This window comes from Dipodomys spectabilis, unplaced genomic scaffold (assembly GCF_019054845.1).
Source record: "Dipodomys spectabilis isolate Male_0828 unplaced genomic scaffold, ASM1905484v1 ptg000118l, whole genome shotgun sequence".
Lineage (NCBI taxonomy): Eukaryota > Metazoa > Chordata > Mammalia > Rodentia > Heteromyidae > Dipodomys > Dipodomys spectabilis.
This window is the reverse complement of record NW_024870795.1, coordinates 1,705,708-1,729,885: the sequence shown is the minus strand read 5'-3', so window position 1 is coordinate 1,729,885 and position 24,178 is coordinate 1,705,708. Positions and strand designations below refer to the sequence as shown.

The following is a 24,178-nucleotide window of genomic DNA, read 5'->3' as shown; positions in this document are numbered from 1 at the left end:
AAAAATATATTAGTTTTGGATAATTTCTTAAAGTTACCAAATTGTGCTTAAGCTCTATACACACTTTTGTTTCCTCCTTTAAAAAAAAAGTCATATGATTTTTATTCGTTTTTTGGTCTATTGTGAGGCTTGAACTCTCAGGGACTGGGGTGCTGTTCCTGAGCTCTTCAGCTCAAGGCTGGTGATCTACTACCTTCTTTTTTTTTTTTTTTGCCAGTCCTGGGGCTTGAACTCAGGGCCTGGGCACTCTTCTTGAGCTTCTTTTGCTCAAGGCTAGTTCTCTACCACATGAGCCACAGCACCACTTCTGTTTTTTTTCAGTTTATGTGGTACTGAGGAATCAAACCCAGGGCTTCATGCATGCTAGGGAAGCATTCTACCACTAAGCCATATTCCCAGCCCCCAGCCTTTTTTGTTTATGTGTCAGTGAGGAATTGAACCCAGGGCTTCATGCATGCTAGGCAAGCACTCTTAGCACTAAGCCACATTCCCAGCCCTAGTGCTCTACCACTTTAAGCCACAGTGCCACTTCCAGTTTTCTGGTAGTAATAGGAGATGAGTCTCAAGGATTTCCCTACCCAGGCTGGCTTTGAACCACAATCTTTAAATTTCAGTCTCCTGAGTAGCTAGAATTACAGGTGGCCTAGCTCACATGCTTTTATTATTACCAACTTTTTAACTAAATAATCTTAAAAACCTATTTTAAATATTATAGAATATCCCATTATATGCCCAGGCCATTATTTATTTACTTGATGAACATTTTAGTTTATCTCCCCCTTATAGTGTCATTTCCATGTTGTAGACTTATTGCACATTTTAAAATGATTACATCCGTAGGAAAGAACTGTAAAGATGGAATTCCTTCTTAAAGATGGCCAAACTCTTAATAGTGAAAATCTATTTAGAGGGATTAAATTTTTTTAATCTAGGTCTATTACTTTTTTTTTTTTTGGGTCCAGTCGTGGGGCCTGAACTCTGGGCCTGGGCGCTGTCCCTCAGCTCTTCAGCTCAAGGATAGCGCTCTACCACTTGAGCCACAGCGCCACTTCCGGCTTTTTTTTTTCTTTTTTGCTTATATGGTGCTGAGGAATCGAACCTAGGGCCTCTGGCATGCAAGGCAAGCGCTTTACCACTGAGCCACCTTCCCAGCCCCTAGGTCTATTACTTTTAAAGAATGGTTTAGATGATTATTTCAGAGTGAGGCACTCCCAAAATAAGCTTTGTTTTATTTTTATTTAGCTAATTTATTTGTCATTCATCTTGGAGCTTAAACTGAGGACTTTCAGCTGTCACTTGGTGTTTTAACTCACTAACTAACACATACCACTTGATCCATGTCTTCACTTTAGGCTTTTTGGTAATTAAGAGAGAAGAGTCAGGTTGGAAAGGTGGCACAGTGGTAGAGTGCTTGCCTTGCATGCATGAGGCCCTGGGTTCAATTCCTCAGTACCACATAAGCAGAAAAGCTGGAAGTGGCACTGTGGCTCAAGAGTCCCTCAAGAGCTGAGGGACAGAGGGACAGCTGAGGTCCAGAGTTCAGGCCCCAGGACCAGAAGAAAGAGAGAGACAGAGACATAGAGAGAGAGAGAGAGAGCTCTCTCAGAATCTCAATCCTCAGATCCTAGACTCCTGAATAGTTAGCATAGGTGTGAACCACCAGCACATGGCTCTAATTTTCCTCCCTTCCTCTCCCTCCCCCCTCCCTCTTCCTCCCCCTCTCCCCCTCCCTCTCTCTTCCTCTCTTCCTCCCCCCCTTTCATTTTTTGGGGTGGTGGTGGTAGTGGGGCTTGAACTTGTCCTGGGCTCTATCCCTCAGCTCTTCAGCGCAAGGAGAGTGTCACTACTTCCAGTTTTCTGGTGGTTAATTGGAGATAAGTCTCATGGACTTTCCTAGGCTGGCTTTGAGCCATGATCCTCAGATTTCAGCCTCCTGAGCAGCTAAGCTTATAGGTGTGAGCCACAGGCACCCAGCTTCTAATTTTCTTAATGGAGATTTTTTTTTTAAGATTGTATATACAAATTTTATTAGTCCTAGAACTGTTTTATTTGATTTTTTGTAAGCACTAATTTTATTTCTTAAAAGTAAGCATTAGATTGTTAATGAAAGAATTGCTGTCTTCTGTTTCTTTTTAATTATTTCATCTAGGTTTCATTTATTAGTCATCAAGTAGTATTCTGATACACTTTTTATTCTGAAATGTAGTCTGTGTGACCCATGTAATAGTTACTCTTGAAAGTCTGAAATTATTTTAATCAGATATTTTTAAAAACATGTTCCATATAGAAAATATATAACTATATAAATTGAAATTTTATTTCTCTGTTAAAATATTCTTCCTTGTCCAGCCATTGTAAGGTTTGGCAGAGAGGTGATTTGTTTTATTTCACTAATAAATATATATAGTCTAGCCTTAGAAGCTGTAGTTTGTATTTCTGTGCCTATCAGTTAAAGTGAATTCTAAGTCTAGTAAGTATAAAAGTAAATTAACTGTCAGTGGAATAATGGTAATATATGACTGTAAAAATCATGATTTTATTATGATTAACAACATATTTTCTTCTAAAGAATTAACTACAATTTATTATAGAGTCACTTTCACTAATTCGTAGAGAATCAAGGAAGCTTGGCGTTGGTGGGTCAGGCCTATAAGCCTAGCTATTTGGGAGGCTGTGGTCAGGAGGATCATTCTTCTAGACAAGCCCTAGCAAAATTGCTGGAGAAATTCCCATTTGAGGACAAGAAGCTGGGTGTGGAGATGGTGTGTATCTGTAGTCCTAGCTACTGAAAACAGTGTAAAATTAGAGGTGTGGGCCAGGCAAAAAGATTCTGTTTCAAATATAAGCAATGTACCAAAATGTTGGAGGCATGACTTAATTTAGACTGACTGTTTAGCTAACATGAAGTTTTGAGTTCAACCCAGCACTGCCAAGAATTCTGGAGGAGAAATGTCTTTCAGTTTAGATTGTGTTGTGGTAGTTTTTCAACGTTGGGTTTTTGTGGTGGTTTTGATGAAAACATATACATATCAAGTTTTCCTGTGAATCCCTTTGTTGTGTTAAGCACAAGGGTGAAAATCTCAGTCTACTTTGTTTTCATCTGATGAAGAATGAATTACAAATCAGCTTACTGTGAAGTTAAAAGTGGCTTTATTTTTCTGCTATTGTTACATTTCTCCTTTTTTCCTCTTAATCTTATTCTCTTTATACTCATGTATATTTTAAATATTATTTAAAATATTTAAGCCATAACTGTTCTGTTTTATTTGAGTATTAACTTTAGCCTCTCCTTGAAGAATTATTTTACATAGGAAAACACAAGATAAATTTCCACTAATTTCTAAACTAGTTTATATATTCAACAATATGATTTGCTAAGAAGTGACAGTGTTATGGCTTATCTTAAATTTTGTACACATCATTTTTTAAGTTACCATCACATGTAGGAATATATAGAAAAAAGGAAACAATCTTTTTATAATAATTTAATTTCCAATTATTTTTCCTTGATCTTTTCTGACACTGTAATGTGTCCTTGAGAGTTTCTTCAGGGAACAAGGTATAGCAGGGATGAAAATCACTCAGGAGGCTGAGGCAGGAAGATTGTGAGTTCAAGGCCAGCCAGGTCTAAATAGCAATACCCTGTTTCAAAAATATGGGGGATTAGAGAGAGAAAGGAATTATTAAGTTTTTTTTTTTTTTTAAACAACAGGTTTTTCCATTATACTCTTTTTTTTTTTTTTTTTGGGTCCGGTCATGGGGCCTGAACTCTGGGCCTGGGTGCTGTCCCTCAGCTCTTCAGCTCAAGGCTAGCACTCTTTTTGCTTATGTGGTGCTGAGGAATCGAACCCAGGGCCTCAAGCATGGAAGGCAAGCGCTCTACCACTGAGCCACCTTCCCAGCCCTCCATTATACTCTTGACATAATCTTGTAAAGAAGTGATTCTTACTCTAAAATAAAATTGATATGTAATGGGCGCTAAATAGTGGATAAAACCAGAAAACAAATATTTTTGGAATACAGAATAAGTATTTTATTGCTTTCTATTTTGTCAGTGATTTAGTCCAAAAGATAAAGATAAAAAAGATAAAAGACAGCTAAGGCAATATAGTGTAATCTCTGATTCAAGAATGATTCTTAAAACTCTTGTTTTTTTACTTCTCTAGAAGAGAAAATCAAACGAGATCCAGTGTTAAAGACTACTTCTCCAGTCCTTAGGCTAGTCCTTAGTGGAGAGAAGAATGAACAAGCAGGAAAGACACCTGAGACCGCTACAGTAGAGTCCACATTAGAGATTCCTCTGCCTCCATCACCTCCCACTATTTCTCCAGATGGTCGAAGTTCAGTTGCTTCCCCTGACTCTGCTACTCTCAGTAGCCAACTCATATTCACTAGTCCTGTAGATGACAGATGTGAACTTTCTTCCTTGAAAGAAGATACAATTCCTCTACCCAGCACCACATCTTGCACAGCAACATCAGACCATTCACCATCAGTAGAAATTAATGATGATATATGTAAGAAAACCTGTACCGTAGCAACTAATGATATTCCACTGATTTCTAGTACTAACCTAATTAATGAAATGAATGGAATTAGTGAAAAATTACCAACCACAGAAAGCATTGTAGAAATGGTGAAACAGGAAGTGTTGCCATTGACTCTTGAGTTGGAGATTCTGGAAAATCCCCCAGAAGAAATGAAAATGGAGTGTATCACTGCTGCCATCACCCCTCCTATAGTTGCTTCCTTTTCTCCAGCTCCTCCAACTCCTCCAGCTTCTCCTCCCACTGCAGTCCTTGTTTCTGCTGCCGCCACAACTGGTGCTGCTTCAGGTACCCCCACTGCAGTCCAGAGAATCTTAGAAGAAGAGGAAGAAGAAGAAGAGGAGGAGAGCATAAGAACTTGCCTTGGTGAAGATACAAAAGAGATTCCAAGCAAATTAGAGGTAGAAGCAGATGGGCAAACAGAAGAGATTGTGGATTCTCTGAATTTGAATTCAAGAAAGAGCCCTGTCCCAGGTAAGCTATTCTGCCATTTATAATCTTATGCTTGCTGAACATGGAAGAAGAGGCCATTTTTTGAGTTTTTTTTTTTTTTTTTTTTTTTTAATTTGCTACTTTCCTTGACTTCCAGAACCATCAAATGAATGCTGAAATTCCTAGTCTGATTTCTTCAGTGGTGTGTTTGTGTTTTAGTACAGCCTGCAAAAGAGTAACTCCATTGTCTAAAAATGCAAATGAGAATTTCCAAATATATTAAATGCCTCCAAGGTATATGTCTCTACATACTGGGTTGTTCTTTTGTTTTTGTTCGTACTTCATCCTTAGTGGTTGCTTTTGTTGCTTTGGGCTACAATCTAAATAAGCATGGTCTTGAATCCTTAGAATTGTAAAATCCAAGCAATAAATCTGTAATTTCAAGGAATTCCTCTATGTAATACCTCTATTTTAATCTTAGTTTTGAGAAAATAGCAACCAGAATGTCAAAAGTTTATAGCTTCTTTTGACTTACGTAAAAGTGCTTTCTGATAAAATTGCAGATAAGAAATTCACTTTCAGAAGCTTTATTTTCTTTGTTAGGTGGTCAATTGAAAGTTTTACAGTTTTTTTTTTGGGGGGGGGGGGAGAATGGGTGTTGGTGACACTTTTGGTGGTATTGGCTTTGAACTCAGTGGCATGTGCTTACGAGACCAGCACTCTTCCATTTGCTTTAATTAAAATTTTTGAATAGGGCCTGGGAAGGTGGTTCAGTGATAGAGTGCTTATCTTGCATGGATGAGGTCCTGGGTTCAATTCCTCAGCACCTCATAAGCAGAAAAAGCCAGACATGGTGCTATGGCTCAAGTGGTAGATTGCTAACCTTGAGCTGAAAAGCTGAGGGACAACACCCAGGAACAGAGTTCAGGCCCTAGAACCGACACACACACACACACACACACACACACGCACGCACGCACGCACGCACGCACACAAATTTTGAATAGGTGTCCCCTCTCCATCCCTCTCCCCTCACCCCTGGTCCTGGGGATTTAATTTAGGGCCTGAATACTATTCCTGAGCTTTTTTTGCTCAAAGATAGCCGCTTAAGCCACAGCTCCACTTCCAAATTTTTGGTGGTTAATTGGGACTTTCTGGTCCTGTTGGCTTCAAACTATGATCCTCAAATCTAAGCTTCATGTGCCGCACACCCGCGCCCCCCCCCCCCCCCCCCCCCCCCGCCCCTCCCCAATCCAATACCAGGGCTTTTTCACTAAAGGCTGGTGTTCTACCACTTGGACCACACCTCCACTTCTGATTTTTGTTAGTTAATAGTTGCCTTGAACTTTGACCTTTGGGTCTCAGCCTCCTGAGTAGGTAGGATTAGAGGTGTAAGTCATTGGCATCTGACAAGACTCCTTTTTATGCTTTGCTCAGATTGTGATCCATCCTCCTACTTCTCACATAAGATAAATGAAAAATATGCCACCATACCCAGCTTTTAATTAGTTGAGATGGGATTTTGCATGCTTTTTACCCTGGCTAGCCAGTCTGGAACTATGATCTTCCAGGTTTCTACTTCCTTAGTAGCTATGATGCAAGTCACTCCATCTGGCCAGGGTTTTTTATTCTTCCCCATTCAAATAGTGTGTTCATGTAGCATCATACAGGGTTTTAATTTTAGGAAATTTTAATTAAAAATTTTGATATTAGCTGGGTGCCAGTGGCTCATAATCCTAGCTACTCAGAAGGCTGAGATCTGAGGATTGCGGTTCAAAGCCAGCTCGGGCAGGAAAGTCCATGAGACTCTTATTTCCAGGTAACTACCAGAAAACCAGAAGTGGTGCTGTTGCGCAAGTAGTAGAGTGTTTGCCTTGAACTGAAGAACTCAGGGACAGCACCCAGGCCCAGAGTTCAAGCCCCAGGACAACACACACACACACACGCACGCACGCACGCACGCACGCACGCACGCACGCACGGGCGTATATACACACTACAAGTTATCTGAGGTTATCCACTAATTTCTAGAATCAGTAGCTATCTTCTACAACATTGTTCTCTGCTGTATAATTTTCTGTGTGCCCACCTGAGTAGGCTCCTTAACTCATGCCAGTTCAGTGTGCTCCCCATCACCGATCTGAGATAGGCTCCAGTTTTAGTAACCCACATCTTGGTGTTCCTTTTTATTTGTGTAATCAATAGGGATCTTGACAAGCCAAAAAGTTGGTCCCTATTTTTATGATGTGTCTTTCTTACTCAGCTCAGTACTTGTGCCACACAAGCATCTGATACTTTGAACTATACAATATTTATTCAACTTGCAAAGTAGATTGGGCTGGGCTCCCATGGCTCACATCTGTAATTGTAGCTACTTAGGAGGCTAAGATCTGAGGATTGGGGTTTGAAGCCAGCCAACCTGGGAAGAAAAATCCCCATGAGACTCTTATCTTCAACTAATCACTCAAAAACCAGAAGTGGTGCTGTGGCTCAAGTGGTAGAGTGCTAACCCTGAGCACAAAGAGATTCAGGACAGTACCAGGCCCTGAGTTCAAGCCCCACAACCGACAAAAAAAAAAAAGAAAAAAAAAAAGAACAAAAAGAGTGAAACAATAAATGATTCAAGGCAGTTAATATGGAGAAACTTCTGATCAGTCACCTGTTTTCTCACTAAACTGGCTTCCTTCAGTATTTATCTTGCCAGTGCTGTTTTAAAAACCTTTACCTCTGGGGTTTGTCAGTCTTCCTTTGTAAAGACCATCTTGGTTTGGGTCTGTTGAATGTTGTCCAAAAACTGTATGTTGGAGTACAGTAATTTGTTTGACTTTTTACATAATGTGGAAACCAATACCCTGCACTGAAATTATATTTTCACTGAGCTTTTGCATTCATTCTCCTTTAAGCACTTTGGATCTTAGATGGCTTGATGTCATATGACAGAGCCCAGAATTGGACAGACACAGAATGACTTTGGATTAAATAGTGTTCATGCCATTGCACATTTGTTTGCAGTGTTAGTATTCTTGGAATTAGTAAAAATCTTTGATTAAAAGATTTCTTAATCAAAGGCAAAGTGTTCTTCATGACTGCTATGATGTGGGAGGAGGTTGGTGATATCAGAAAAAGTAGACATTTTTCTAGGACCATGTTGTTTTTCAAACTATACATGTGACAAGGAAATAGTAGGTCTGTAATTTCCCTATGTGTCATACATTCTTCAGAACCAATAATAAATGAATCTCAACCACCTCTGTAGCCTGATAATTTTTAAATCCACCAAGGCAGACCTCGTTTCCATTTATCAACAGATGTTTGTTTTTGATACAGAAGTTAACAATGAAAATTGAAAATGCCCTTAGTCTTTATATCTACTAAAGTAGTCGGGGCTGGGAAGGTGGCTCAGTGGTAGAGCACTTGCCTTGCATGCTCTAGGCCCTGGGTTCGATTCCTCAGCCCCACATAAGCAAAAAGAAAAAAGCCGGAAGTGGTGCTGTGGCTCAAGTGGTAGAGTGCTAGCCTTGAGCTGAAGAGCTGAGGGACAGCACCCAGGCCCAGAGTTCAAGCCCCACGACCGGAAAAAAAAAATAAAAAAATAAAGTAGTCATACGTTAATGTGACTAAATAGGCTTAATAGCTAGTTTCATTTCGCTTCACTCTTTACTTTGAGAAGTTAAGAAATCATAGCAATTTGGTTTGGAAATTGAGAGGTTGCTTTGTGTTTTATTTTGTTTTGTTTTTGAGGCATATCCTGTGACTCTCAAAATCTTGAGCTCATGTGATCTGCTTACCTCAGCCTCCTGAGTAGTGGAGACTACAGCAATGTGCCACTCTACTTGGCTCTGGATATCAGGTTCTTGGTGTTTATTTTGATAATAGCTATTGTCCCTTCCTGAGGATAAAGTACTTCATGTTATCTTTAGGAGCCATTTGCTTTTTATTATTGGTTGTGACATATAAATAACACCCAATAAGCTGGGCTCTGGTGGCTCATGCCTATAATCCTAGCTATTCAGTAGGCTAAGAGCTAAGGATCGTGGTTCAAAGCCAGCCTGGGCAAGGAAAGCCCATGAGACACTTATCTCCAATTAATCACCAGAAAACTAGAAGTGGCACTGTAGCTCTAGTGGTAGAGCGCTGGCTTTGAGCTGAAGAGCTCAGGGACAGCACCCAGGCCCAGAGTTCAAGCCCCATGACCGACAAAAAAAAAAAAGCACACACAATAATCAACATATAAATCTTTTGTTAAAAAACAAAAATGTCAGACACAGGGATATGGTTCCTTGTGTGCTTGTGTGTGTGTGTGTGTGTGTGTGTGTTGTGTGTACACACCTATCTATACTGTGGTTAAACTGAACAGGAACTCTACTACTTGAACTTTTCTGCCATCCTCTATCAAGATGATACTCTTGAATGAGTTGAAATAGAACAGTTATGATTGCTTTGGGGTTGTGACCTTGTCTAAAATGAGAATTATTTGTGTTTATCTTCAGTGTACTCTGACAAGCCTCAAAGATTTGCCAGATATGGGACTACTAATCCTGCTTGATCACTTCAAGCCTCAAAGATTTGCCAGATATGGGACTACTAATCCTGCTTGATCACTTCAAGAACTTGTTGCACAAAACTCTGTGAAATGGGTGATTTCTTGAAAGCTTGGGAAGCTTTACTATGGTTTCTATATGTTTGATAGGGAAAAAGGGATTCGAAACTTACCCCATTTATCATGGAGGAATTCATTTGTTTCAGGAATGCATTCTAACACTGTGTAATGTAAATTTTTTTTTTTTGTACTAGGATTTGAACTTAGGGCCAAGTGCTTGTTGTCCTGGCTGACATTCTCCCATTTGAACCATATCCCTCATCTTTTTTATTTTTCAGGTAGGGTCTTGTGTTTTTACATAGAACTAGCCTCAAGACTAGGATCTTTAAATTTAAGGCCTGCTGTGCAGCTGTGATATCATGTGTTCTACCATGCCTAGCTTGTTGGTTGAGTTTTGCTTTTTTCCATGGTTATCCTTGAATTGCAGTCTTCCTGATCTCCATTTATTTAATTTTTTAAATATCTAAAAACATTGTTTGAAATTGTTTTGTCAGATTTCTAAGTTTTCTACTCATTATATCTTTTCATTGTTGATCCTAGTGTATTGTCTCTGTATACTTAATAAATGTCTCTCATGAACTCAGCTTCAGGTAAACTTTTCTGGTTATAGATCAAGGGCAAGTATAGCTAAAGCTATACTATATTTGTATTTATCTGACCTGCCACATGACTTAGGGAACATATTTGCTTGAAATAATTTTGGGTTTGATGTCCTCAGCCTATACTCATACCCCAAAGTGTGAAGGGATTGCCTGTGGTCTGGTTGCTGAATTTTTGAATGTGATAGCAGTCCCCCCTTTTCATGTAGCTGAAAGTAAACAGCTTTCCTTCCTTTTGCTTGCTTACTGGTTTTGCTTTTGCTTCCCCCATTCTCCTACCCCCATTTTATTATTGTAGCTTTTTCACTGTGGCTATTATTCTTTTAGGAGTTACAGGGCTTTCTGTGAGATTCTCAGTTCCAAGGTCCTACTTTGCAGAGATCCAACATCTCATTTCTCTCTGTGGGTATCAAAGATGAAGTTTGACTATTGAGACCACAACACCATCCTATAACCCTACGCATGTAGCAATCACATTAGCCATTGACTTTGCTTATGTGACAACTTGCAGGAATTTTACTTTGTTCTGTGAGTTTAGCAAACGTTGCAATATAAAGGTTCATTTTAAAATGGAGATAGACTATATGTGTTTGAGATGATGTTAGTAAACTGCTGGTCCATGTAAGCAATCAAGTGGCTCATACCCTATTTATTTAGACTTAATTTGAAGTGTAAAGGTATTGTACTTTCGAGTTCAGGAAAGATTTCTTTTTTTTTTTTTTTTTGGTTGGTCATAGGACTTGAACTTTGGACCTGGGTGCTGACCTTGAGCTCTTCAGCTCAAGGTAAGCACTCTACCACGAGAACCAAAGTGCTACTTCTGGTTTTCTGGTGATTAATTAGAGATAAGATTCTCATGGACTTTCCTGTCAGGCTGGCTTTGAACCTCGATCCTCAGATCTCAGTCTCCTGAGTAGCTCAGATTACAGATGTGAGCCACTGGTACCTGGCTAGTTTTGTTTTTGATGCCAGTTTTGGGGCTTGAACTCAGGCCCTGAGCTTTTTTTTGCTCTGCCATTTGAGACACAGCTCCACTTCCTGTTTTTCTGGTAATTAATTGAAAATGAGTCTCACAATTTTCTTGCCCGTTAGCTTCAAACTGTGACTTTGAGATCTTAGCCTCCTAAGTAGCTAGGATTACAAGCTGAGAAAATACTTTGAAATAAAGAAAACAGGGGCTGGGAAGGTGGCTCAGTGGTAGAGCGCTTGCCTTGCATGCATGAGGCCCTGGGTTCCATTCCTCAGCACCACATAAGCAAAAAGAAAACAGCCGGAAGTGGCGCTGTGGCTCAAGTGGTAGAGCACTAGCCTTGAGCTGAAGAGCTGAGGGACAGCGCCCAGGCCCAGAGTTCAGGCCTCACGACCGGACCCAAAAAAAAGAAAACATAGTAAGTATAAAACCAGAAATAAAAATATTTTTCAATAGACCAACATAAAAAAGACTCATTCTTAAAACCCTGATATAAAGAGGAATATCAGGACTGGGAAAGTGGCTTAGTGGTAGAATGCTTGCCTAGCATGCATGAAGCCCTGGGTTTGATTCCTGAGTACCACAGACACAGAAAAAGACAGAAGTGATGCTGTCTCAATTGTTAGAATGCTAGCCTTGAGCAAAAGAAACTCAGGGACAGTGCCCAGGCCCCAGGACAGGCAAAACAAAAAAGGTCAACATTAGGATTAAGGAAATTGAAATGGGTTTCTAACTTTTGCTCCAGTTAAGGCTATGAAATGTCCTTGGAAATCTTAGTTTCTAGGACTCAAAGTAGAGCACAGTCATGTGGATGTCCCACAGTCCTAGTTCTTGCAGGATTTGCACCTTCTTTATCCTTCTCAACATAGATGCAGAACTTGGCATCCTTACACATAGTCTTAAGTTCTGGGCCAACCACCAAGCCCATCAGAGGGGGCTTTTTGTTGTTGTTTATTTTTGTTAAATGTTGATTTTGGTGGTCTTGGGGGTTGAATGTATGCTTGGCTAGACAGACCTTCTACCACTGGAGCCACACCCTACATCCCTTTTTGCTTTAATTTTTGGATAGGGTGATGCAGTTTTTTTTAGACCTGGGGCCAAGCTCCAACTGCATTCCTCCTACAATGTCTAGCATGTAGCTAAGATCATAGGTGTTTGCCACTTTGCCCAGCTTGTGGTTAGGACCAGGTCTTGCTAATTTTTTGCATGGGCTAGACTTGGTCTGTGACTCCTGAGGGAGGTAGCTGATTACAGGTAAAAATCACCACACCACACCCAGGAGCATAATTTTAGAAGCAACAGCTACCTCTTAAATCCTTGTTAGAGGTTTCACTCTGACCATCCTTACAGATAAAGGCTTTTTCTGCCTTTTCTGTGAACTATTACTTTCTAAGTTGCCTTAAAAAATACAGCTGCCTCAGTAGTACATTTCTATCATGCCTTCCTTGTTTGCTTATTGCGCTCCACGATGAGATCTCAGACATTCCTTGAAACATATGAGAGGGTGCTGCAGAATGATTCCATGTCATCTCCTGACAGGACCAGACACCATTCCTCCTTCCCATGTGGGGTATATCATCCTATTAAATAACTGTTATATAGTTCCACGAATGGACTTGGATTCTCTGGTTACTGTTTGATAGCTCAATTTTCTCCAGGCTTAGTAATGAACCTTTCTTCATTATAAGGAATTGTTGTATTTACCTACTTTCAGTTAAAAGAAAGCCCTCCGTAAACTAGGTCCTACCATGAGCTTCCCTTTCTCTAATCTCCATCTTCCCCTGGCACACAGAAGCCCTAAGAACTGCTTCCAATGCTTGGAAAAGACAGTTTTCCCCACTGATGCAGAAAAGTGCCAAGTACTCCCCCACTTTGAGCCACAGCTCCACTTCTGGTTTTCTGGTGGTTAATTGGAGATAAGCATCTCACAGACTTTATTACCTAGTCGGCTTCAAACTGCATCTCACCTTATAGGTGTGATTCACTAGCACCCAGCTTCCTATTTTCATATTTATGTTTATAAAGCCTTTTCTTGGGCATCTCAAATGCTGTTGTTTTTTAGTTTGTATGTTTTTCAATATAGCAGGTAATTAAGGTAAAGACTGTCACAAATACGTTTTTGTGATTTAAATAATTATTACCATCTTCTTTTTTAGTTAGGATAATTGAGCATATTGTATATTACAGTAAAGTTCACCCCATTAGTATTCTTTATGAATTTTGGTACGTATGACATATAATCTTGTAATCAGTTTCAAACCCTCCTTATTTTATTACTCTACATATTCTTCATGGATGATTTCCTGTACTCTAAATATAGCTGGCTACATCTGGTGTATGCTTGTGGTTTCCAGGTTGTTGGTTTTGTCAGGTGGTTGTTTTTTGTTTTTTTTTTGGGTCCAGTCGTGGGGCCTGATCTCTGGGCCTGAGCGCTGTCCCTCAGCTCTTCAGCTCAAGGCTAGCGCTCTACCACTTGAGCCACAGTGCCACTTCTGACTTTTTTCTTTTTGCTTATGTGGTGCTGAGGAATCAAACCCAGGGCCTCAGGCACGCAAGGCAAGCGCTCTACCACTGAGCCAACTTCCCAGCCATAGGTGGTTGTTTTTTATGCCAGTCCTGGGGGCTTGAACTTTGGGTCTAGGTGCTGTCCCTGAGCTTTTGTGCTCATGACTAGCACTCTACCATTTGGGCCAAAGCTCCACTTCAAGCTTTTTGCTAGTATGAGGAGATAAGAGACTCACAGACTTCACTGTCCTGGCTGGCTTTGAGCCAGGATCCTCGGATCTCAGCCTCATAAATAGCTAGGATTGTAGTTATGGGCCACTGGCACCCAGTAGGTTTTTTTTTGTTTTCTTCCTATTTTAAATCTCTATCCTAGTTTTTCCTGCAGACTTCATCCCTTTGTTTTTGTTTTGTTCAGAGTGGTGCTAGGGTTGGGGGTTGGGGTTCTTGTGAGACAAGGTCTTACTATATAGTCTAGGCTGTTCTTCAACTTGGGATCTTCCTGCCTGTATCTCCCAAGTGGTGGGAATTCAAGTCTGTACCATAGCACCCTTTAATCTATAGTCTTAATTATCTTTTCTTTCTTTCTTTTTTTTGCCAGATACTACCTCTATTTGGAAAGCTAAGAATTATATTAACTCAAACCTATCTAGGGCTGGGAAGGTGGCTCAGTGGTAGAGCTCTTGTCTTGAATGCATGAGGCCCTGGGTTCAATTCCTCAGCACCAGATAAGCAGAAAAAAAAAAGCCAGAAGTGGCGCTGTGGCTTAAGTGGTAGAGCACTAGCCTTGAGCTGAAGAGCTGAGGGACAGCACCCAGGCCCAGAGTTCAGGCCCCATGATCGGACCCCCCCCACCCCCCCCAAAAAAAGTCTAATATTACCTACTCCTCTAAATGTGTTTTGTCTCTGTTACACTAGCTGTACTTTAAAAAAAAAAAAAAAATCCTATAGCCAAGCCAGCCATCAGTGGCTTATCCCTGTAATCCTAGCTACTTGAGAGGCTGAGAAGGGGAGAATCAAGATTCATTCAAAGTCCAGCATGGGCAGAAAAGTTCTCAATACCCTTTTTCTCAACCCATATACACACTTCTCATCCTATATATCAAGAGAGGCTAAGAATGGCTACATGCAAGCCAGACAGCAAAATCTGGCAATATCTTTAGTTGCTGGCATAGCAACTAAAGGAAGCCTGATATAGGCTAATTGTGTTATAGGTGCATACCCAGATAGGATATGAGAACCATGTCAAAAACAACCATTAAGAGCTGGGCGCCAGTGGCTCATCCCTGTAATCCTAACTACTCAGGAGGCTGAGATCTGAGGATCATGGTTCAAAGCCTGCCTGGGCAGGAAAGTCCATGAGACTCTTATCTCCAATAAACCATTCAGAAAACCAGAAGTGGTGCTGTGGCTCAAGTAGTAGAGCACTAGCCTTGAGCTGAAGAGTTGAGGGACAGCGCCCAGATCCAGAGTGTTCAAGCCCCATGACCAAACCCCCCCCCCCCCACACACACACACACACAGAGAAAAAAAAAGATCTAGTAGGCTTGTAATTAAATAGTAATGCACACATCTGTCATGGGTGAGAACACGAGCCTGAATGAATGAGTGAAATAATATTTATAAATCCTTATCTGTCAAGCACATCTCTGTTTAAGGCTCTTCAGAATCTTGGATAAGAGTAGAATACACTTTCCTCTAAATGAATCCCTAAGCCATTCAAGTTCTATTACACAGTCTTGTTACTTTACTGTTATTAGGCTCACAAATATCTACAGAAATGCACCAGTATTCTGGAAGCCTAAATTATTTGAAAGACCTCCTATTAAGTTATCACAATCATTGATTGTAGTGTTTTGTTTGTTTGTTTGTTTGTTTTTGCCAGTCATGGCGCCTGAACTCTGGGCCTGGGGGCTGTCCCTCAGCTCTTCAGCTCAAGGCTAGCGCTCTACCACTTGAGCCACAGTGCCACTTCTTTTTTCTGTTTATGTGGTTGCTGAGGAATTGAACCCAGGGCCTCATGCATGCAAGGCAAGCACTCTACCACTGAGCCACCTTCCCAGCCCGATTGGTATTTTTTTAAAGCTTATTTCTTATCTAGAAATGTAATTGTATTTACCTCATAAAGTTGTACGGATAAAGATAAATTCATAGCACAGAGCACATGACCACTAAACACTCTTGTTGAATAATACTCATATTTCTATTTGTCAGTCAGTATTAAGGGCCCCAGATGTTACCTTGAAACTATATTGATCTCTACCCTGAATAATTTATTTGCTTAAGAGACTCTCAAGAAGTTAATGTGGGAGATTGGGAGAAGATTCCATACAACAGTTCTTATGCATGGATAACTTTGATGTAAGGTTTTTGATGTAAATGTTATATCATTTAATGTTCATAGGAGCATCTTAAGGTGATCTCTGCAATGATTGGGAAGGGAATAAATTTTCTACTTAGAATAATTAGTGAGAATTCAGTCATAAAAAGAAATGAAGTTCTGGTGCATTCTGATAAGTTTAATGAACTTTGAACTATTGAGTGGAAATGTAGTGATATGCTGCTTGTTATGTGATTTCATTTAAATGTCTGAAGTAGGCAAAGCCATATAGGCAGTAGTAGTTACTCTTGGTTGGGAGAGAGGATGTTGCACAGGAGTAAGTGATAAATAAATAGTAAATAAACAAGTAATAAAAGAACAAAAGAAAAATTGAATTGTCTATGTATTATCTCAGTAAAAATGTTGTATTTTTAAAGAAATATTTTGTGGTTCTTGTACCCACCAGATCTCTGTAAGAATCTGAGATACTAGAAACTTAGGAAGCTTTTTTAACCCACCTTCACCATATTAAAAAACACTAGAATTAGTAGCAGTAGTGATATAAGAACATTGAAAAACAGTCCAAAATCCTATCCTGTTTTTATCCTATATACTTTCCTAAATAAGTTTCTCTTACCTGAGTTGGAGAGGGACTTCTCCTGTATTGAATATACCACCTATAGCAGCCATTCTGAATGCATTGTTTGATGTCACAATTAGCACCTAACCAGGTCAACAAAGCAAGTGGTCCTTTGTGATCAAACACATGAGAGATCTGTACTATAGAAGTAATTATTTCCTGTGTGTTTGAACCATCCTCTCTAAGTCAGAGCCTACACTCTACACTTGGGGGCTTTATCTTCCCACCTGTCCATCTACTCCTTCATCCTCTCTGGTTAGTCCATTTGCTTATAGTCCTTGACAAACTCTTGTTACACCTCACTTTCTTTTGGAAGTATTTTGATTGTACATTTCCCAGAAAAGTTCCCAAGAAAATGGGAACAAATACATGGATGCCACGTATCTGTTCAAGACTCATCTAGGCAGTTTTCAGATTATGCCAGGCTGTTAGGTTAGCCTTCAGGTCCCTCTCTCATATTGCCCTAGCATCATTATTTTTGTGAGTTTGGCAGTACCAGAGTTTGAACTCACTGCCCTCTTAAAGAACAATACCTCTAGACTTTTTTGTACTGGTGATTTTGAAATAGGATCTCACATTTTGCTTTGTTTTGTTTTGTTTTTTGTTTTTTTTGCCAGTCAGGGTGCCTGAACTCGGCCTGGGCACTGTCCCTCATCTCTTCAGCTCAAGGCTAGTGCTCTACCACTTGAGCCACAGCACCATTTCTAGCTTTTTCTGCTTATGTGGTGCTGAGGAATCGAACCCAGGGCCTCATGCATGCAAGGCAATTGCTCTACCACTGAGCCACCTTCCCAGCCCCATAGGATCTCACATTTTGCTTGTATGGTACAACCACAGTCTACCTGTTTCATGGTTCATGTCATAACTGGGATGACAGTTGTGCACCACCAGCTCAACTTGTGTTGAAGTGGACTCTCAGACTTTTCTGCCAAGGCTGTAGAATTGACTTCTTTAACCCTTCCATCTACCTATTGCTCTTATTTGTTAGAAGACTAGAGCACAGAGAAGGCAATCCTGGCTGAAGGTCATAAGGTTGTTAAGCAGCAGAGCCAGAGTTCCATGGTTTGGCAACCCATGTTCATAAGTCTGTCCTATCATAGTACCTTTCATATTAAATCTCCTGTTAACACTTTTTTTGTTGTTGTTGTTGGTTGTGGGGCTTGAACTCGGTCTGGGTGCTGTCCCTGCACTCTTCAGCTCAAGGTGAGCACTCTACTGCTTGAGCCACAGTGCCACTTCCAGTTTTCTAGTGGTTTTTTTTTTTTTTTTTTTTTTTATTGGAGATAAGAGTCTCACAGACTTTCCTGCCCAGACTGGCTTTGAACCCCAATCCTCAGATCTCAGCCTCCTGAGTAGCTAGGATTACAGGCGTGAGCCACCAGCAGGCACCTGACTGTTAACATATTTTTTAAGTCAAGCAATAAAAATGTAAAATAATTCTGAGTGTGTGCGTGCAGACTTTGCCTGCCTGCCCACCCCCTTGCCTTCTAGTCTGTCCTGGTACTTGAAATGAGTGTTTAGCTTAAGGCTAGCATTCTATACTTGAGCCATAGCTCCATGTCTGCCTTTTGGGTAGTTAATTAGAGATAAGTCTCTCAAAGACTTTCTTGTCTGGGCTGACTTTGAATCTTGATCCTCAGATCTCAGTCTCCTGAGTAGTTAGGATTACAAGTGTGAGCCATCAGCATCTGGCTTTAAAATAATTCTTACTGAGTTTTTATATTAGAGATGAATGTAGTAGTCACATAAATTAACTACTGGAGAAACAGGCAGTGACAGGAGTTCAAAGTCGTATATTCATCCTGAAGAACTAATAAGGGACAGCAACATGTGTCATTCTCAGATTTCTCTTCATTCTAGAATTCTTTTTTTTTTTTTTTCTCCGTCATGGGCTTGAATTCAGGGCCTGGGCGCCGTCCCTAAGCTCTTTTGCTCAGGGCTAGAGCTTTATCACTTTGAGTCACAGACCCACTTCTGGTTTTTGAGGGTTTAATTGAAAATACGAGTCTCATGGGGACTTTTCTGCCTGGACTGGCTTTGAACCGAGATCCTCAGATCTCAGCCTCATGAGAAGCTAGGATTACAGACCTGAGCCAGAATTCTTTTTTTTTTTTTTTCTGAGCCAGAATTCTTATGTGTAAGTTGAGATACCATATACTATTCTTAATGCAAAAGAATCAAAATAGTAATCATTATTTATGAGGTAGCATTCAGAACTTGGCCAGAAACTCAATATATAAAACTTGATTCCATAACTGTCATAATTTTAATCTGTGTGTGTGTGTGTGTGTGTGTGCGTGCGTGCGTGCGTGCGCGCGCGCGTGCGCACGCCAGTTCAACAGTATTTTGAACTCAGGGCCTGGATATTGTCCCTTAGCTTTTTTGCTCAAGTTCTAATGCTCTACCACTTGAGACACAGCTCCACTTACTGTTTTTTGGTGGTAAATTGGAGGTAAGAATCTCACAGATTTTTCCTTTCCAGCTTTGAACTGTCAGGATAACAGGTATTAGCCACTGGAGCTGTGCTCAAATGGGGAGAAGGTCTTAATGGCTTTATAGAAATGTGTAGTATGGGACTTGTGAGTTGAGTTTGTATTAGTATCACATTCTACAAATAATTTTGAGTACATTGGTGAATAAGGCTATTAGGGTAAAATTGTCATCATCTTTTGCTACTCTTAGAGAAGAGAACAGAGATAAACACCATGGCTTTGGAGAAGAAATAGTGAAATAAAGAAAATGAAAAGAGAAGAATACCCATGGAAGGACATAATCTTACTGATGTTACACAAGAGGGAATGGGAAATAAAAATATAAGCAAATTGTTAGGCAAATATACCAGACCTGTTGAAGCGTGAGGAGTACAGCAAAAGCAGACACACATTTTCTTCTTTTTTCCATCCCCTTCTGGAGCAAAACCAATGACCTAGCAAAGCTGGAAAATTTAGTCTGAACACTTACCCAAAGCATTATCTCCTCACCTGGAAATACCATGAACTGGACTGCGATACAAAAACTTGGATTTAGCAACATTTTTCCAGCTTAAGCATGTATGACAGTGGAGTCAACAGCTCATATTCTGTCTAATTTGAAAGCTGGTGGCCAGTCTGTGTTACAGATGTGTACCATGTGAGCCTTGGTGTGCCTCAGTGGGCAGTGAACAGGCAGCTAGAGCTGCTTGGACTGTCCAGTTCTAGTCCCTTAAATGCAAAGTTTGGCACCAGGTAAATTTCACTTTGGTCTTTATATATTTGCCTTTTCTATAGACCTGTGCTATAATAATGGCCTGTTAGTACGTTTTCTATTTGTTTAACAAAAATTATAGGGGCTGGGAAGGTGGCTCAGTGGTAGAGCACTTGCCTTGCATGCCTGAGGCCCTGGGTTCGATTCCTCAGCACCACATAAGAAAAAAGAAAAAAAGCCAGAAGTGGCACTGTGGCTCAAGTGGTAGAGCGCTAGCCTTGAGCTAGAGCTAAGGGACAGCACCTAGGCCCAGAGTTCAGGCCCCACGACTAGACCCAAAAAAAAAACAAACACAAAAACAAAAATTATAAAGAGCTGGGTGCCAGTGGCACACACTTTTTTAATCCTAGCTGTTCGGGAAACTGAGATCTTAGGATTGTAATTTGAAACCAGCCTTGGCAGGAAAGTGTATAGAGTCTTTTTTAGCTCCAATTAACCACAAAACAGGAAGTGGAACTGTGGCTTAAGGGGAGCAGTGATGATAGCTTTAAGCGGAAAAAGCTAAGTGATAGTGTCCAGGCAATGAGTTTAAGTCCCGGTCCCAGCACATATGTGCATGTGTGAGTGTGAGTGCACGCGCACGCACACACACACACACACACACACACACACACACACACACACACACAGAAGAACCACTACAATGTTAAATTTTGTTATTGAATGCATATTTGGAAGCTTACAGGAATTTTCCTGCTTAGTATACATTGTCTGAAAAAAAGACATACTATGGGCATTAAACTATTTTGCTTTAAATGTGTTTTAACACAAAAGATACCCTTACTGAACTACATACATTTAGTCAAAAACTTATTGTCAACTAAATGCCCTATTTTATCTTTTTTCTCCCCTGATACTGGGGCATGAACTCAGGGCCTTAAATTCTTGCTTAGCTTTTCCACACAAGGCCCTGGGGTTCTCTCACTTGAGCCATACTTCTACTTCCAGCTTTTTACTGGTTAATTAGACATAAGTATCTTGGATTTTGTCTTCTGGTTGACTTGGCTCCTTAGATCTCAGCCCCATAAGTAGCTAGGATAAGCCTGAGTCACTGGCATCCAGCTAAGTAATTTTGTTGTTGTTGTTGTTGGTCATGGGGCTTGACCTCTGGGCCTGGGCACTGTGCTTAAGTTCTTCAGCTCAAGGTGAGTATTTTACCACTTGAGCCACTGTACCACTTCTAATTTTCTGGTGGTTAATTGGAGATAATAGTCTCATGGACTTTCTTGCACAGGCTGGCTTTGAACTGTGATCCTCAGATCTCAGCCTCCTGATCAGCTAGGATTACAGGCGTGAACCACCAATGCCCTGCCTAGTAACTTTTTGACTTTAGTATTTTAAGTTTATATATTAATGAATTTTAGTTTCTAAAATATTATGGGATTTTTTTTTAGTTTTTTTTTTTTATTTTTGCATCTAAATTCATGAAAAACATTATTTTGTAGGATTAGAGTAATTACCATATATTTGGTATCTGGGTAATGCAGACCTCTTTCTAAGTTAGGAATGGATTCTGCTTCTTAAATACTTGATGGCATTTGGTCATAAATGGGTGATATTACATAACTCTTTTTTTTTTTGCCAGTCCTGAGGCTTGAACTCAGGGCCTGGATACTGTCCCTAAGCCTCTCTATGTTCAAAGCTAGTACTCTACTATTTGAGCCACAGCATCACTTCTGGCTTTTTCTCTTTATGTACCGTGTGATCAAACCCAAGGCTTCATGTATGTCGGCAAACACTCTACTACTAAGCCACATTCCCAGCCCCTACACATAACTCTTAATGAAAACAAATTGATGCTGACTCCTAAGTGACATAGAAAAATGGACAAAATCCTAAAGTCATTAATACTGCTTCTGTCCTACTCGTGTATGCAGAAGTAGAGAAAGGAATTCACATAATCAGAAAGCACACAACTTACAAAAATCCATAAACCAAAACCTAGGAATATCAAAGCATAATCAGTAGCTTCAATTAGTTGACTCTGTAAACACTGAGACTGATCATTTACATTCTTTTAAAAATGTATGATATATTTACCAAAATTGACTACATTGTTTTATAATACAAGACTTGATAATTTAAAAAGATTTAAGTGAATGAAGCAGGTATGTTCTCTAGCCACAAAATGCAATTTACATGGAACTTAATGAAAAAAAACTTTGGTTTTTTTTCACACCCCCCCCCCCCAAAAAAAAAAAAACAAAAACTTGGAAATTAAATAACATAGTATCACGTACTTCTTCTTTTTTTTTTTTTTTTTTGGTCGGTCGTGGGGCTTGAACTCTGGGCCTGGGCGCTGTCCTTCAGCTCTTCAGCTCAAGGTGAGCACTCTACCTCTTGAGCTACAGCGCCACTTCCGGTTTTCTGGTGGTTTATTGGAGATAGGAGTCTCACAGTCTCTCCTGCCTGGGCTGGCTTTGAACCGCAATCCTCAGATCTCAGCCTCCTGAGTAGCTAGGATTACAGGCGTGAGCCACCAGCGCCCGGCTAGTATCACGTACTTCTATGTAAGTCAAGGGTCAAAGAAAAATTCAAAGGAGAAGTTATAGGAAGTACACCAAAGAAAATGAAACCCAAACATAGAACAATTTTGTAGATATTTTTCATAGTTACTGTTGCTGTGATAAATCACAATGAATTTAATAGTTTAAATCAACATAAATTTATTATCTGATATTTGGAAACCAGATATCTAAATTGAGTTTTTCTTTTTTTTTTTCTTTTTCTTTTTGCTTATGTGGTGCTGAGGAATCGAACCCAGGGCCTCATGCATGCAAGGCAAGCGCTCTACCACTGAGCCACCTTCCTAGCCCCTAAATTGAGTTTTTCTAGGCTATAGTTGAAGTATAGGGAAGACTTTGTTTCCTTTAAAAGGTCTGTGGGAGAATCTGGCCCTTGCCTTTTCCCTCCTTAGGAGGCTACTCATGTTCCTGCTTGGTACCTCTTCCTCCTTCTCCAAAGCCAGCAACATACCCTCTACAGTCTCCCTCTGATTCTCACTTTCAGTTAAAATTATCCTCCTAATTACATAGGGTCTACTCAATACAAGTTAATAATCTATTTCAAGATGCTTAATTTTGTCACATTGGATGTTATGTTAGGCTACATATTCATAGGAACAAGGCGTTAAGACGACATTTTAGTGATCTGTTCTTCTGCCTAGCAACATTGCTAATGGGTTCCAGTTCTGGGGCTTGAACTCAGGGCTTGGGCACTGTCCTTGAGCTTTTGTGCTTGAGGCTAGCCACAACATCACTTCTGGGTTTTGGGAGATTGAGTCTTGCTGACTTTCCCTCTGGAGAACCACAGTCCTCAGATCTCAGCCTCCTGAGTAGCTAGAATTACAGGTTCAAGCCCCTGGTGCCTGGCTATGACAGTGTTTAAATAGAAGTTTAAGCCACTGCCTAGTTTAGAAGAGAAACATGTTAATGTATTGTTTACCGTTGCTTTCCCTAAAGAAACTATTGCAAGAAGATCAAATTAAAGTCAAAGGAAGTACAAGAAAGGAAATAACTATAGGATAGTAAATTTTTTAAATAGCAGAACAAGAAAGTTGTAAGAAAAATACATATGCAACTGAAAAGTTGTTACTGAATATCAATGTAATTAGAGTAGGCTCTGACAGTGTTTGAATATTAAAATGAGGTAAAAAAAAAGTTAAATTGTCTTATAAATGTCTATTTTTGACAGAATTTAAGGGTAGACTTTGTTTTATTATAATTTTCTTTTTCCAATGCTAGGGCATGAGAAAGACCATCTCACACTATCTAAACTTATTAGGAAGCAGTCACAGAGTACACAGCCTGTTTTTAATCTGTAATGGAAAATGTAATTATCAAGTCTACATATATGCCAAAGAGCAGTCCCCAAGCACAAACACATTATGTTATCAAAATTTTTTGCCAGTACATCTTCACTAAAACACTTCGTGTTTTCTCACCTGTTCCATGTATTTCACCAGTTTCTTAGATAAATCATGACATCTTCTAGATTCCCATGAGAATTTCTGAAAGAAATAAAGATGGGTAGGGGAACATACAGAATAGATTTTAGTCTATCACTAGGTTGAAGGACAGAGATACTGAATATGATAGAATCATTTAGTGCTAACGTAAAGAATCAGAAATGTCGGAAAGGAAGAAGTAAAAGAAAAATGTGAAAAATGTCAGGAATGAATGAGTAAGGTTTGAAACCAGATATGAAGAGGTAGGAACTCTCTAAAGGTTCCATTGTTGGAACATTCCATTCTATTCTTTGTACAATCTTGTGACAATCTACTTGTGCCTCCCCCTTGGCCCCCCCCCCCCCCAATAGTGATGTGT

General features: G+C 40.0%; 1 protein-coding gene across 9 annotated transcripts in view; it reads left to right on the top strand.

Moving 5' to 3' along the window:
• Positions 1-24,178, top strand: part of Eif4g3 (eukaryotic translation initiation factor 4 gamma 3) — a 239,339-nt gene that overhangs the window by 108,791 nt on the left and 106,370 nt on the right. For all 9 annotated transcript variants that reach the window (XM_042688417.1, XM_042688416.1, XM_042688413.1 and 6 more), the window contains one exon: positions 4,167-5,021. In XM_042688417.1, the coding sequence (XP_042544351.1) occupies positions 4,167-5,021 (855 nt within the window). The remainder of the gene's footprint in view (positions 1-4,166; positions 5,022-24,178) is intronic.